Source organism: Hippichthys cyanospilos, chromosome 9 (assembly GCF_059441005.1).
Source record: "Hippichthys cyanospilos isolate Australia breed blue-spotted pipefish chromosome 9, RoL_Hcya_1.0, whole genome shotgun sequence".
NCBI lineage: Eukaryota > Metazoa > Chordata > Actinopteri > Syngnathiformes > Syngnathidae > Hippichthys > Hippichthys cyanospilos.
In genome coordinates, this window is record NC_142377.1 from 8,906,047 (window position 1) to 8,922,584 (window position 16,538).

The 16,538-nt window shown below is 37.4% G+C and overlaps 1 protein-coding gene across 6 annotated transcripts in view; it reads right to left on the bottom strand.

Moving 5' to 3' along the window:
* The window catches only part of foxp1b (forkhead box P1b), a 163,252-nt gene that overhangs the window by 106,177 nt on the left and 40,537 nt on the right, over positions 1-16,538 (bottom strand). For 5 of the 6 annotated variants that reach the window (XR_015866611.1, XM_088423665.1, XM_088423660.1 and 2 more), the window contains exon 4: positions 1,623-1,780. Coding sequence is in view for 5 of the 6 variants with exons in the window: in XM_088423665.1 (XP_088279791.1) it covers positions 1,623-1,766 (144 nt within the window). In the remaining variant the exon portion in view is untranslated. The remainder of the gene's footprint in view (positions 1-1,622; positions 1,781-16,538) is intronic. The other variant, XM_088423659.1, reaches the window with a different exon arrangement.

Sequence of the window (16,538 nt, forward strand, 5' to 3'; positions counted from 1 at the left end):
CTCGGCTGACAAGCGCGCTGAAGCGCCACTCCGCACCTCATTGGTTAACGCGTGGCCGCGTGGCATTTCCCTTGAGTGTAAGCTTTGTTTACAATGCCCCCCCCCCCCCCCCCCCCCAAAAAAAAAAAAAAACGCTGTCACTCCAGTAAATGTAATATTCTTTTTTTTCCCCCAACTGTCAACCAAATCTTTTTGCACCTACACTCTTAAAATATGTCCGAACATCACTATAAATATTTTACCGATTCAGATGCCGCGTGCTACGGTAAACACATTTGCAAGCAAACACAATCACACACTGAGAGCACTTCCCCTTATTTAAATATTCAAAAAGCGCCTCAATATACATAAATAATAATAGTAATGTGTTTATGTACTGGATGTGCTTTGAAAATGAATGAAATATTAATTGGCACTTAAAGAGGTGGCGCCGGCCTGCTGATGACATATCTTAATAACGTGAAGGCAGGTGTGAAAGGGGACCACCAGGGGTGGGATAAGACACAAATTCCACGAGACGAGTTGTCTCATGAGATTGAGTTCACGAAAGCGAGACGAGATTTTTTGCAAAATTGGCAATATACTGGAAAGGATTAAAATATGAAATTTCCGGTTTTCTGTTTTTTTTCCGTTTTATCAAGGACATCATTTTAACAAGCTACCGTGCTAATGTAAACAATCTAGTGTGTATTTTTCTTTTAGAGCTGCTGCTTTTGAGTATTTTGATATTCAGATAAAAAGCAAAGAAAAACACTTTTTTTGGCTTGGTGAGAAGTCCAAGTAAGACCAAATAACAATTTTTTATGTTTTTCTTTTTATTCAACTTTTCTTTTTTAATTTATATTAATATAAACCGATATTTTAGTCAAATATTTCACCAGAGATAATGGTTAAGAAATGAAGCTTTTTTTCAAAAGTGATCAGTACAAACGGCAACTGTTAGCCTGCCAGCATCAAAAGCGAGTATTTTTTCTCCATTAAACAAGAACTCTAATCAAAGATTTCACCATTATCCTTCATGCATGCCATAAAAGCAAACCGTTATCACCTAATTACTTTCAAAGAGGTACCAGACTGATTCAACTCTGCAAGCACTCGTGATACCGTATCATCGAACTTAAACAAATGTCACTGTGAGGCACGTTAAAACAAAAACAAAAAAACTTTCAAATAATGATGTGATATAACTTCATAATAACTGAATGTTATCACTTGTAACCCTTAAAAATTATACCGAAAGTTTGTTTATAACAGGAACATGTTTTTGATTAACAATGAGCACTTATGTTGTAAGAGTTCGATTGCTAGTTTCATCCAATCATTTCCAAAAAGTTGGTTACATCATCAAAATCGGTTTAGACACGCAAACATTCGAAAGGGTAAGAAAACGACTTCCTAATTTTCCTCGATGCATGCCGAGAAGGTAAAAAACAAAAACGGCGATTACCAATAATTATTTTCAAGTTCAAGTCTCTCAGCCAATCGTATTCCATCTCGTTTAAACGCCTACCGTTAGATTAAGTGCTCATTCCCAGTTATCGTTGTCGGCCCGTGCCCATGCAGCGTTCCACTCTCGCGAGATCTCGTACGAGACCTCGTCCCATGCCCGGGGACGACTTTACCTGCCGCTGATGGAGATGCGCCAGATCAGCCGCGGTCACTTCCGATGACGGCGTGGCGCTCTTGGAATCGCTTTCCGTGCTGGCGCCGCCATTTTGATGAAACGCTCCATTACTTGTTGTCGCTGTCCCAGATTCTTGCATCATGACTTAAAAACCTTCTGGAGAGAAAACAGGGACAGGGGAGGGCGAGGGAGCGAGAGACAAGGTCAAACAGCTGTTAAAACACAGCAATCAGGTTGTGTTACAACTCCGGGACAAAATATAAACATCTGTCATATCCTTCCTTTAGAATTTCACTTTTATTGCACATCTCCTTGTTGCTCTTTTTGCTCGCCTGTATCTTGTTTGTTCTTCCCGCGCTGGTATGGAAAATATGGAGTCAAACCGGGGTTTTGTTTGTGTTCTCCATCGTCAAGTATAAATACGGTCGCCCTTGGGGTACGGGACATATCGGAGAGGAACCCGGCCTGAGTTGAGTTAATGCAGAGGAGCCCAAGAAAACACTGGCCCTCCAAAACAAAACACGTTCTATGGAAATGGATATATTTACTCGCATGGCTCCCAGAAGAACCGCCGCTCAATGGCCTTTTAATGGGAACCAGGGCGAGCGACTATGTGAGGCGTGCCAAAAGAGCTGGAAGAGAAAGGGCCAATGGAAGCTTGAGGGAAAACAGCGCCATTCTCCAAGGGGCTTCAATTAACACCGAAATGCAGTTTTGAATATAAATATCTCAGCGAGGTGTTGTCGTTCTGATTCAAATTGAATAGAAAGACCCCACTGGGTTATTTTCCAGCATTTTAGCTACCAACCGCAAATGCCACGTCGATCGGGAGATCTCAAATGGGGGTGCGGAAAGGGACGTGACGCTTGTGTAGTATTTTGACCGTTTTTGGCTCATTTTCTTCTACGTCATTCTTTCAGTATTCCAGCCAAGGAATGGCACTCCTGATGGTGTGATAACTAAGTGGCCGTGGGATGCTGGAATTTGACTTGTTGCCAACATTGGGGTCAAATTTCAGCTCCCTAGTGTTTCATTTCAATGTTTTAATTTTGATGTGAAATGCCTTTGATGTAAAGTTTAAATACAGCACAAGGGTTAAGGGACTTTAAAGTTCTATGGGGTTTTTTACGCCGATGTAATGCCATCTTCCCCACAAATAAAAAAAAGATATCCTGATTATAAATTAATAGTTTTTTTTTTTTTTTTTTTTTTTTTAATTAAAATAGCTATATTTCCACCCAATTCATTTTAATATGTGAATTTTCCCTTCTAATAGAAGGGATCAACAATAAACATAGTTATGTATGAAAAAAACAAATTTTCAGTGAACAAGATGCATTGCCATTTTTAACACATCTATGTTTAATTTATTTCACTATGTATTGCATTTTTTCATACGTAAAGTAATGAGATCTAGGTAAATTATTTGTACAGTTTTCTTGCACTCTTAACATTGCTTGTAAAAATTAAGATTTGTTTTGTTTTGAATGGGAGGGCCTCAGAATTAGGTCATCAATAAACATTATATAAATTCAAGGATACAAGTTGATGGAATGGATTTATGTGTACTGAAAAAATTACAACAGTGGTACTTGTATATTATAGCTGTAAATTGTAAAAAAAAAAAAGGTAAAAGGTTACAATAATAGGCATAATCGGGCCATAATCGGCCGATGTAATTGGTAATCTGTCAGGCCCTAATTTTAACATCTTTTTTGTGTAAGTATCAGAAAATCGAATTCAGAATGTTTTAATGCTGTGAAGCTATTGTTTTCTTTTCAAATTATGAGCAAAGTAATTGGAACAAGATGCATACTGTTTCCACTTTTTTAAATCTAATGCTTTGTACTTTTTAGGGGTACTTGGTTGAAAAAATATTCCATAGGGGTATATTATTGAAAAATGTGAACAGCTGGCATAGATGATGCACCAATTTCATTCTTTTTTTTTTTTATATCAGTAAAATGATTTACAGCCACTGCGCAGTGGTCGCAAGTCACCAAGTCTCCCAATTCCAGGTTAATGAAGCTGACCAAGTCAGCCAGAAGCAAATTCACTTGCCTGATTAATTATTTATTTGAATCTGAATAATTGCCTTTAAAACACCGGGGCCTCATCATGAAAGGCAGAGAAAATGGAACTAAATACAGATTTATGGGCTTGCATTTAAGGCGCGTAATGGGAGGGCCGGCGTATGTTAATATCAACTCGGCGGCTCGGACGGAGCGTCTCGAGGGACGCGGATCTAAACAAGATACCGACACCGTCGGGACACACACTCAGACTGACAGACAGGAAATTGAGCTTGACAACTTGTCACGGGGAAGATGTGGCGAGCGAAGGTGAGATAGTAATCTCGACGTAGCGTTATTTCAAGAAAAATAAACAGCACGTTTCTATTGAGGTCAGCGTTTTCAGGAACTTTACAAGCCAACGTGAATCGGGTACAGTGCGGTTCCAGACTACAAAGCGCGACTTTGCCACGAGAGTCATGTGACTCCGTGGCCTGTCCCGGTTCACTGGTGTGTCACAGCCCCGCACACGCACTCGGAGGCCTGTCTGCCCAGCCCGGGCCGGGCCTACGGGCCGGCTTCTCCGGGCTGAGACCGCTCCCTCCCTAGACAGATGTTGACCCGGCTAACCCCTCCAGTCTGGCAATGACTCCCTCCGTAATGGGATTTTCTAAACAGGCGTCGACTAACAACTCCATCTACAGGCCGTTTGCACGCTCCCGAGCCGCTAAATAAAAACAGACGTGCGCGTTAAACTCAATTCCGTTTGAGATTAGCCGTGAGAGGTAAGAAATTATCGCAGTTTTTGCCCTTTTTTGTCACTCGCTGCAGACCGGAAATAGGAACTGAATCTTAATTTGTTTTGCATTATCGACCATGTCAATTTAAAAAGATGTCCTTTTGTTCATGAATGAAAGGAAATTATCATTTGTTTTTACCCGATTCGTTGTCAAAAATAAACGGGGCTACGGAAACATTTTTTTTCGATTCCGATATTGATATTCTAGCCGAGAGTACTAGAAATGAAAACTTTTCAGCTGATTCGTAGATTAAATAATTTACAGATTTATCCGTGATTAAATATATGCGTTTCCTGATTAAACTTTTTCGATTCCAATTTGATACCAATATTCTAGCCGAAAGTATGAGGAATTTTATGGGTTTTTTTGTTTTTTAACCAAATTATAGACAAACTATTTGAAAAATTGATTATTAAAATATATGGGTGTGCAGTTTATCTTTTTCACTTTCAATGATAATAATAATAAAATGATATCGATTCTGCAGCCTAAATACACTCGGATACTGATACCATCCAATAAAACACTTTTAAAACCATTTAAAGCAAACTTTTACGTCCGAAAACAGATGTTGCATTGAAGTCCATTGGTTGTCGTGAGGCCCTGTGCCAAAAAAATCTTTTCTCATTTATTTTTTTGGTGTTTCTAATTTTGGTTTTTGGCCAGGCATTTCTCATTCCAAACATTTTCATTTCGGTACATTCTTAATTATGACTGATGTTTTGTTTTGTTTTTCTCAATATGAAATGCTAGAAAAGACTAGATCAAGAGATACTTTAAAAAAAAATAAGCAACAGTAGAAATGGAATGTCCTATTTACAAAACTGGAATTTTTGGTTTTATACTAATGAAATCCGATAATCTGATATATTTTGGAGGGCCTGATATCCGACTGATATCTTCATTGAATTGGCAGTCCATTATCAAAATAATTGCTAGCCCTAAAACTTGTATAAATAAATACATAAACAAATAACGTGGGAAAGTGCTTTATCAAAACAATAAAGTAGCAATCCAAGCGGCAATGATAGCAATATTAATATAAGAAACGCAAACACCACCATATATTGCCCTGGCATTTTTCTTTAAAGTATACATGTATTCACTCATCTCAAGGAACACCCACTGTCCATGCGTTTTGTGCGCTTTTCCATTGTTCCCATTAAACTCGTATGCATACAAGCATTGCTGTGCATCAGTAATTATAGGTCGGGTGTCCAGAGGATACAGTATACAGTATAGTGCAGAACATAGGATTTCCGACTCCAAAAACAAACATTCGATGTGCATACAGAACGATCATAAAAAGCAGACTTGCAAGGTTGAAATTATGGCTAGTGATGTTTATGCAGTTAACCTTTGAGCTTTTTGTACGTGGAAAAAGGCAATTTGACGTCACTTCTGATGAGTATCATGCAAACAATTGTGCCAGCTCTTTCTCCCAGCTGAGCCGACAGGCTTAAAGGTGAAAAGACAACGTTTTGCCGACTGATCGATTCATTTCAACATCTCGAATGCATTTCAAATACAAGTTTAGTCAAGTACGTATTATATGATTTTAATAATATTCCCTACTGAATATTTTGGGAGAATATTTCTCCGCAATGTTTTTCTTAGTCAACAGTATTCTTGCTTTTGCAAAAAGACATGCATATTTTGCAGCTGAATCATAGAGGTCCTCTGACAATTATTGATCATTTCTCAAATCATAAGAGCTTTCTTAGAGCACTTTTTCCATCTTTTCGAACGTAAATTGCGCATCGTGTGTCGGTGGAGCTCTTGTGTCTTTTCCCAAGAATATGAAGCCAAAATACAGCAAAACACTAACTTGTCCCAAAGCCTTGAAAACGATTCTGTTGTCGCACCTTTAGTACAGATTGTCGTGTGTCGTCTAGACTGGCAAGCAAACCGAAGCCGAAGAACTCTGAAGTGAACCGTTCCCCTTTGTCCCCTCCTTTGTGTGTCCTTATCTCACTCAAGAATTGTGCTCTTGTTGTGTGCTTGTGTAAACAGGGATTGTGTGAGAACCGGCTGAATTGTAGCAGATGGTCTGTCGTGAGCATTAAGGAAAAACACAACATGGAGAAGGGTCAAAGCACAGCTGTGCAAGCCAAACCTACCTTGAGTGGACTGTGTTCTTTTTTGAGCAGTAGAGCCAACCAGTACAGTGGGCCCCCGGTTTACGAGATTAATCCGTTCCGCGGTTGGGCTCGTAAAGCGAAATTGCCGAACAGCGGCCAAGCCAAACCTATGTTAATTCGCTAATGCATGCAAAACCCCAGGTAAAAACATCAAAATTGTATCTACATACTAAAAATTGGTATCAAAATAGTAGTGCTACGTATCTATAATATGAATACAATTAAAAAACATCATAAATATAGAAACGATTTATTTACCTTTGTGTGGCGAGTTTATTTTGGCCATATTCCTTAGTGATTGTAGCATTCTTGGTATTTCTTGAGTATCTCCAGCTTCGTTTCCATATAAATCATCTTCTTACTTCTCTCTTTTACATCACTAACAATCTTGGGACCCATGGCTAACCCATTCAACTTTGAATTAAGCAGTAAAATGCACTATAAATATGGTTTTGTAATCACTCACAATAGAACAAAGCTTTACCATTCCGCCATTTTGAAACGAGTGAAGCCGACCAATAGCAGACCAGCGTCTTCGGAGACGCGTTGCAGCACAAGCGGTTTGACGGGACCAGAAAATAAGAGCAATTACCTTAAAACGCCTGCAGATGGAGACAAAACAACACAAATACAGTCAACCCCCTAGGGTCATGACAGTTGTTTTTGTCGTAAAGCGGGAAAAATACCGTAAAGAGGGGACGAAAAAATGTCGCAATCTACGTCGTAAGCTGAAAACAATGTAAGGCAGGGACGCTGTAACCCGGGGGTCCACCTAATCAGGACCTAGATGATGATGTTTATACACTTTCCACAGGTAAATACACGCATGTTAATTCCATTTAGTATATTTATTTAATGATTTAATTTCTTATTAAATATGAGTTTTATCTTACGGATATTTCTAAGCAGGTGGTGAAACGTCTTGTTTACTGAAGCGGCACCGCTCAATGCGTGGCTGCCACGCCCCCTTTATGACGCCGTTCAACGCCGCCGGCCACATATCATCCATCCAGCCATTTTTTTTTTCCTTTTGTGTATATAAAGCTAACTTGCCAAAAGGGAATAAACTGGTCTTCTCCAAGAACAAGATTAAACTGCTAGCTATTCAGACATCACAAATCATACTCTTTGAAAAGAACGGTGACTTCACCACAGCGAGTCTCATTTCTGTGCGTCAAATGAAAGATAGAGGAAAAGGGCCTGAGGAGACCACTCACGCTCACAAAGCAGTGGTGTGTTTAATAAGTGATTGCTGTTATGGCTACAGTAAACAGGAGAAGCGGGTTTGCTGTTTATGAACAAACACCTCTCCTTGCAAGCATCATTTAATATTAACCAGGTGGGATGATCATCTGATATCCTCTGAGACTTTCAGGGCAGGCAGAGTGTAAACAGGTCCAGATATGCGGGGCCGTATCTTTAGGGAATCATTGTTGATGCAGATGCAGCTTTGACTAGAATAAACAGCCAGGCACAAAGTCAAGATAAACAAGAAGTCATTCTTCTGACATTTGGAAGACTCGATACGAGGGTGTGTCGCACCTGCTCGGCAAAGCATTCACGGAGAAAAAGACGGTCAATGCGGGGTTAACCTATGGAAGCAAACCGTTTTTTTTCCCGAATTTTACAGTGGCTCCCGTAACGCAGCTTGCAAAAACATGTTAAACATTGACTTTGTTGAATTATTCAGTAACAACAGCAGGTTCAAAGAAACAATAGATCCTTGAATGTCAAATGACTCCAGAGTTTGATACTTGACAACAAAACAATATGGGGGAAAAAGAGAAATAAATAAAAGATAAAAAAAAAAATGAAACATGCATTGCACAGCAAGCTGGCAACATTTATAATGCTCGATAATAGTTAAAAACTAAAAAGCTTGCAGGTTAAAATAAGTGCGAAACAGAGAAGATATTTTGGTGTAAAGCCGTGCTTCCCAATTATTTTTACAACCCCCCCAAGAAAAAGAGAACTTGTGCCCCTCACTTGCAGTTATAAATGAGATAATTTTTGCCAAAAATTGCATGAGGACACCTCAACTTTTATACCGCTTACCATTAACAAATTAAAAAGTCAAAAGTGAAATCAACTTTCAGCAAATGTTAACTTTACTTATTAGAGGGGTTTAAACAGGTTACAGCTTATTCTGAATCTGAATAAAATAGTTTATAGTGCATCAAAGTGCCTGAAATAAAAAATGTCAGTCCTTTTTCAAACCAGAAATTTGTTCGACCAATTGAAACCTTTATTGCTGAAAAACAACTAAACCAACAAATAACAATAAATGTAAATTGATTTGAAACATCAACACCAATATCCTAAATAATCTAAACTGAAGAAAAAAGGTAAGGGACATTGTGCCGTTTTTTTCTAAATCACATGATTGATTTATGTAATTGACACGCCCCTCATATTTTGAAAAAGACTAACGTAATTGGTGGTGCAGTACAAGTAATAAACACGTAATGCACGAGCTATGAATAGCTATTTGCACATATGTCTGCTTCATGTTTTAAATCAGTACATATTATTTTTGTCAGAACATTTTGCATACAACTTTAAAACTATTTTTTAAAAAATATACCTTCTTTAGATATTTCTTTGTTGGGTTTATCATTCTAATTCAAATCGATTAAAACTGTAACCGTCCAGACAGGCTGAAAAAATATATAGTGAATACTGGACTATGCAGGGTATAAAAAACGCAGGGCTCAAATCATGAGAAAAAAGCTGCATCTTATAGTCTGAAATAGACATTGGGTAGCCATTTATCTCGATTAAATAATCTGTTTTATTTTCAAACAAAACATATAATACGACATTTACCTTGCACAATAATATCAAAAAATATCAAATATAAATGCACAATATTTTGAAATATTAGTAGTTTATATCAACTCAGTCATTAGTTTTCTATGTGTAATAATTATACGTACAATGTGGATTTTGTCATTTTACGCCTACGAGGGTTCACTTTCTTCACCCGCGCTTTAGCGCAATAGAATCCTCGCGCGATATCATATGAAACGCTCCGTAAAAGGAGCATAAAAATGCTAGCCACGTTAGCCGCGCTAGTTAGCCCCAGTAGCTAACTTAGCGGCAATGAAGCCGTCAAACCAGGAAGTGGACGTGATTGGCCGCGGCAGCCAAAGGGTACATTAAGAGGAGGCTATTTTTGGGCCATTTTACCCAGCCCCGAGTTAAAAATAAATAAATAAATAAATACCCAACCCACTTTGTCTGTGAACAAGACAACAAGTCAGCATAAAGGCCCTGTGTGGCCAGACGATGACAGAATGTAGCAAAGTAAGGCAGGCCACGGTATTTTTAGTCCAACTAGGGCGGATGGAGAGTAAGTAAATAGAAAAGTCTAATGAGTTTATATCTGCTTGCGCATGAACGGAATGGTAATTCTGGGATTTGAAGCCTCTTTTCCAAGCAGTTCCCCATACATTTTCTCGCCGCTCTCCTTCATTTGACTTTGATAATCTCGCTTGCATGTGGCTCAAGCTCATTAACACCGCAACAAGAGGACACACATCATGAAATAGCCGGTGTGATTTTTCTTTTTCTTTTTTTCACCGAAAGGCCAATGCTTGAGTAAATGCAGATCTTCCCTCAAGCTGATTTTGCCAATTAGACCTGGAAAGCCCCATTAGCAAAAAAAAAAAAAAAAAAAAAAACATACCTTCAATCCACACGCTTCCTTTGGGATCTGTGGAGCTACTTATTGATTTAAGATGAATTCAAGTGTGTCATAGTTGTAATCATCTTTACATGAAGCCATATAAGGAGTCTTCCCAAGGGCGTGGGAATGCAAACTTGCGCAGATGAAATATGTCAAGTATATTTTCTTGGGAAAACCAAGGTTAGCCTTAACGAACTTGTCTAATTAATATTGTGTCCCCGTGCAATATTATTAGAACTATTGTCTATTGGGACTAATGTCCTCTGACAATGTGTAACCTAATCTTTCAATTCTTTTTTTTTTATTCTGAGCCTCTGCAGCGCTGTTATCGCCTATTTTTTGAGAAACGTCTTGATTTTGTCAGGAATATTTGCGTATCAGCCAGTACATGGGAACATGGGAACATTTTAAACCCTAATAAATTATAAAAATGCATTAAATACTGTAATAAATATTGGATTTACATTAGTGCAAAAATATTCATGGAATTCAAATTACAATATGTAATAATAATAATGAAAAAATATGTTCCTAAAACAATCCTAGATTAATCCTATTAATTGTAGCAGTTGACAGTAGAAATGCAGTTCATTTGTTTGCCTTTGGATGGCGCTGGTGTGTTGGTGGTGAGTGCAGACACCGTTTTGAGCGGTTTTGTCTGTACGTTTTTATTTTACATTTCCAGTTATTTATGCATCAATTACAAGTCCACAGGAGCAAAAGATTTTGCTTTTGGATAATTTTCAGAAAGAAAATTTACTTCAGTTTCGTCTGCGGTCATGCAAAGTGCTTCCTGTGTTATGTTCAGCCCTCTTGCTAACGTGCTAACAATGCTACCATCTATATATATATATATATATATATATATATATATATATATATATATATATATATATATATATATATATATATATATATATATATATATACACACATATATATACACACACAAAGAGGGCTTATCGGGAGAAAGTCAGGGCAGATGTAGACTGAAGGACAAGGTATCAAAAGACCTGACATGCATTTCTGCCTTTTAATGGTGTCAGGTTTTAACAACTCTTGTCTTTTTTTCCCCCCTCATTTTATGTTTTCTTTTAAATACAACCCTTGTCAGGCGTTTGCGTCCCACTCGTAAAGCAGCAAAACGACAATGTACAGTGGCGCTAACGCAAGGACATAGTTCATCATGACATTTTGTGCAATTCCCAACTGATTAGGGTCATTATGTTGGAGGCCTGATTTATGTTGTCATTTCCTCTCACCGAGCCGCCATCAATGAATCTTAATGAATTGGTAAATAAGGGTGAAGATTACACTGTGTGACGCTGAAACATTTCTCACCCTCAACTGACTAGATTTATGTGGCCAATTAGAGAGCAACAGAAAATTGTCCAGCAAAATAATAATAATAATAATAATAAGCTTTACGATCTAAAAATGCTGGAGGAATCTCAGTGAAGGGCGATTGTGATACCAGGAAAAAAGTCCATCCTCCATCCTCAGGGACCGTCTGAAATCAACATATAGATAGATATACATATAGATATACATATAGACTTTGATTTGGCCACTACCTTTATCTTTTTTCCCCTCATGTTTCAGGGGTAGAATTAATGGTTAGATGTTTGCCAGATAGATTATCTGGTAGACAAAAGATTATATTTTTCCATTATTCACAAGTTATTTCAGCCCTGGAAGAGCAAAGCAGCCCCGTTTCTAATCTAATGCTGTGTTATTTTAATGCTCATATCTTACACCACATTTTTTGCCAAATTTGGTGCCATAATAGCAATATTTTTTGACATATGTGTCACCCAGCCTCTGTGTTCTTTTTCAAAGCTCAAAAATATTTAAAAAAAATATATATCTAAATACCTGGGATTGAATGTCTGGACTCTTAAAAATGTGAAATCACATCTTTGGGATTGAATGAGGAAACTTAAAAAAAAAAACCCTCAAATGACATCAAAGCATATAAATGTTACATGAACAACAGGTGAGTCGTGATTGGTCGTTAGCCGAGCCATGAACACAGGTGATGTCATATTCCGTCGGTAGCAAGCAGAAAAATGTGTTTTTAAGGGTATTAATTGTATGCAAAAAATATTAAGTCAAATTAATTATTGACAAAACATCCGCTTTACTGCTAAAATTGGAAAAATAAATGGGTCATAAAACGTTTTTAAAGGTAATACTGTAGTTGGTCATGAAAAAGAATTTAGCTATCAAATAAATATAGACAAATAATTAACAGTTTACTGCTTGTAATTAAGTAAAGTAAAACAGATTTCACCTACTGTACATTGTTCTTAATATACGTTAGCTTTTACACCTTAAAAAAAGCCCACAATATTTAGAAATTTATAGTTATTAACGTATTATGGACCTTTGTTTTGTCTGAGTTTGAAATATCAGACAGCATTTGAATGCACCCCGTAGTTAGCAGCTAGCGCCGGCGTTGGAGACTCCGACCGTATCGTACAATGAAAACGTAATTGACTGGCAGTTTCTTGGCGTCCTTAATCAGCGATTGAATACGATGCTTTAATGGCGGCGTGTTGATGTGCGTAGATAGATGATATGATGGCAATAAAAGTGGTAGTTTTGAGAAAAAGTCAAGCTAGTTTGAAGCAACTACGGCTACAAAGGCCAACTTCAAAATAAAAGCAAATTGCTGTCATTCCCAAAAAAATGGACTAAATATTTAAGCGAGTTTACGTTAAAACTTATGTTGTCAGCATTATGTTTTTTTTTTTTTTTAATAAATCAAACCATTATATTAATGTTTGTTTGGTTTATTTCTTCCATGAGAATCGTAATCATTCAGAATGATTAAAGAAAATCGCCATTTTTTTTCGGAGGGCGTATCTTGCAGCGCTACTACAAAGCACGCATTTCTGACTGCACAAAGTATGAGCAGCAAGCTAGCATCTTAATAATAGGAACTTCTTAAAAGAGCACTTAGGAGACTTTATGGACTCCATATTGTGACTCGATTTAGTGCGGTAAGCAGCTGTCGACATCAAACAAGCTAGTCCGCTATTAGGCGCGGGGGGCTGAGGGATGCTGTGTGAAAAGGAGTGGAAAATTAAAGCTGAAGCAACACAGGAAAGGGCTTAATTTACTGGCATGTACAGTATGCAAATGAGATTACTCTCAGCTTAACTGCATCATTTATGTCCATAATAACAGCGTCATCATTACAGGGCTCAAATTAAATTACATTGTAATTAGCATATCAAAGTGATTGGTTGAAGTTCAAAACAAATACTCGGTTTTGTTAATGAACAGCGCCAATTATTCGGTACGGTCAGTGGAAACATGCTAAACAAACACCCGTAAGTGCTCGGAGGGGAAAAATGACAGGTCTGTCTCAGCCTATGTGCTTGTGAGAGCTGGATATTTTACCTGGAGAGCTCAACACTCTCAGGATACATTTCCCAAACTCGAGGAGATCAAAGATCCAATTTCCTACACTTGCCACTTCAAAAACTCATCAATAAAATACAAATCACTTCATGCGTGATTTGGAGAATGGAATCAGTGCCAAAGGCTTAGAGTGACTTCCATATCACGGAGAGAAAAAAAAAAAAAAAAAAAAAACACCACAGCTCTGACTGTCACAACTGCTGAAAGTCCGCATGCGCTTCACTGTCGACATTTGTGCCGTCAGCTTTATCCTGTGAGGGTTCTTTCAGAAACACGTGGAGGCTTTCAGTTCAAGCAGCTTTAAAGACCACTTCCTTCCTTTCAAATTGCAAAGAAATTGCACCCAAAAAAAAGATATCCCATTTGAACTATTATCCACAAAAGGTAGAAATCTATTATTTGATTTTGATTTCTGGGCCAACAATTCCATTCAGAATTGATTTTGGATGAATGATTTTTGAGCAAAGAATTGTCATAATCCAGTCAACTTTGTGAGACATATGGACAAATGGAGGCATTAAAATGTCTGGGGTTTTTTTGTTTTGTTTTTTGGACATTTATTAAGTTTTCAGTTGTAAGGAAGCTGCCTTTCTAAAATGTAAAAATGCATCCTCTTTCTTTGTTATTGATTGACATGAATCATGAGAATGAAAGACGAGAGCCTTGATGGACCATTTATTGTAATTCAAAGCTTTTTTTTTTTTTTGCAGAGCACTTTTGTATACTGTTGCCTTGATTTGAGGAGCAATTTTCTAATTTTGTGAACATTTTTTTGCAGGTTTATACCAAGGATGTGAAGCTAATAAACAATAAAATGACATTATTAACAATTATTTTTATTTTTATTACGGCTATTATCTTTTTTCATTTGTATGAACTTGAAAGTCCGACTGCATTTTAATGCACCATAACCATATGACTAGCTAGCTAGCATCTTAATAATAGGAACTCCTTAAAAGAACAAAACAAACAAAATACAAGCAAATTACTGCCACTCCATTGAAATGACATGATGCTGTTAAATCCATTTCTGAACATTTTATTTCGATTCCGAATCGTAATAAGTGATTCTTTTGTGATTCTATTTTTGGGCACACCTCTATTATATATAATATTGTCTTTTCCAAAATGTATGCCTCCTTGAAAAAAAGAAAAACAAAAAAAAAAAGAAAAAAAATTCAACAAAAGAGCCAGCTGCGACATTATCAGCAACGCACTCCAATCTACAAGATGTAGCATCTTTACTCTCTTCATTAAGAAATCCATTAAAATGCCTTATTCCTTGCAAGTATTTAAAAGATGTGGCTTTCAAGGTAAAGCTGGAGCAAATCCCCTCCATCAGCTAATGACGGCACTCATTACACAGAGAAGCTGGCTAATGAAGGCACAGTCGCTGCCCGATCCCCTCACCCCACATAAAGCCCAACCAAATGCTAATATCTCACTTCTAATTAAAAGGATTTGAAGTCCAAATGCACCTCCGAAGCTAACAGTGGGCTCTTTTTTTTTTAAATATATATTTATATATTAAAAAAATAAATAAAAAACACCACCTAGAGTGTGCTGGAGCAGCATTTCATTAATTCATATTTAACAAACCACTAGTGCTGCATTTACTTTCGTTCTTTGCTGGATTTATATTACAAGGAGGAATGCCACTAAGCTTTCTGTAAGTCATTTTGCGGTTTACGCAGGATGATTGGACGAATTAAAACGGCGCGATGTTTCGCAGTTTGGGAAATGCAGAATAGTGGCTTCATCTGTCTGCCCTTTGCAGAGTTCACAAATCTTTGGCTGGAAATATGTTTACTAGAGTTTCTCAGAAAGTGACCTTGAGGCCTTCCACAAAGTTCAGGTACATGTCATGCGCCTATCACATATGGCATCTGTAAAAACAACAACAACGCAGTGAACTTTACTTGCTTTATTTTTAGTCTTTTAGTTTAAAGCAAACACGTGGATGCGTATCATGTGTGCTAGTTTGCTTTTAACCCCACGCAGGCAGAAAAAATGGTGGAAGTCAACTCCAAGGACCTAGAGGTCACATGTGATTTATTCTACAGTTAAATTAAATTCCTTTCATCCAAGACAGACCAGTCCATCAAATGAAAAAAGGAAAAAAATGTTTTTGCTTGCTTAACGAACAGTTGTGAATCCACCGAGTAATGCATTAAAGTTTTTCATTTTTAATAATCAGTAATTCATTTCGGGGTGCTAATACTGCATGTTTTGTTAAAAAGTGATCAGTAGGAACAGCAACTGTCAGATGAGTCATTTCTGTCCATTAAACTGCCTTTTAAAGGATATCCTCCGGCTTTCGGCGGCCTGTTTGGGGCAATTGTGCTGCTAGCTGCTAACACTGCAAGCATCCAGTGCCGCCCGTTGTTGCTAGTTCTGCTAGCAGCTAACAATGAACTTTCTGCTAATCATTGGCAACAGGCAACATATAATACAATGTCAGCGTCATCAAATATTTTTTAAGAATTCCAGATTAGCATAATTAGCTGATTAGCTAATAATTAGCTGATTAAATGAACTTGAGTTCAGGACAACACAGTGCTGTTGATTCGTCAAGTCATCCGTTACGCGACATGCTTCTGAGATTTACTTCAAAATAAAAGTGAAACAAAATACTGATATTTGCATGAGATTTGGGAAGATGATTAATTTTGGCACTTCCACCACTGATTATTACTTCGAAACAAGATAATAAGATACTGTTAATTACAAAAACATTAAAATATTAATCACACATTTATTACATTATGAATAAAATCGACAATCATGCATTGTTTTTGCATAATAGAAATTGATAAATGCATCAAAAAGACTTCACCAAACGTA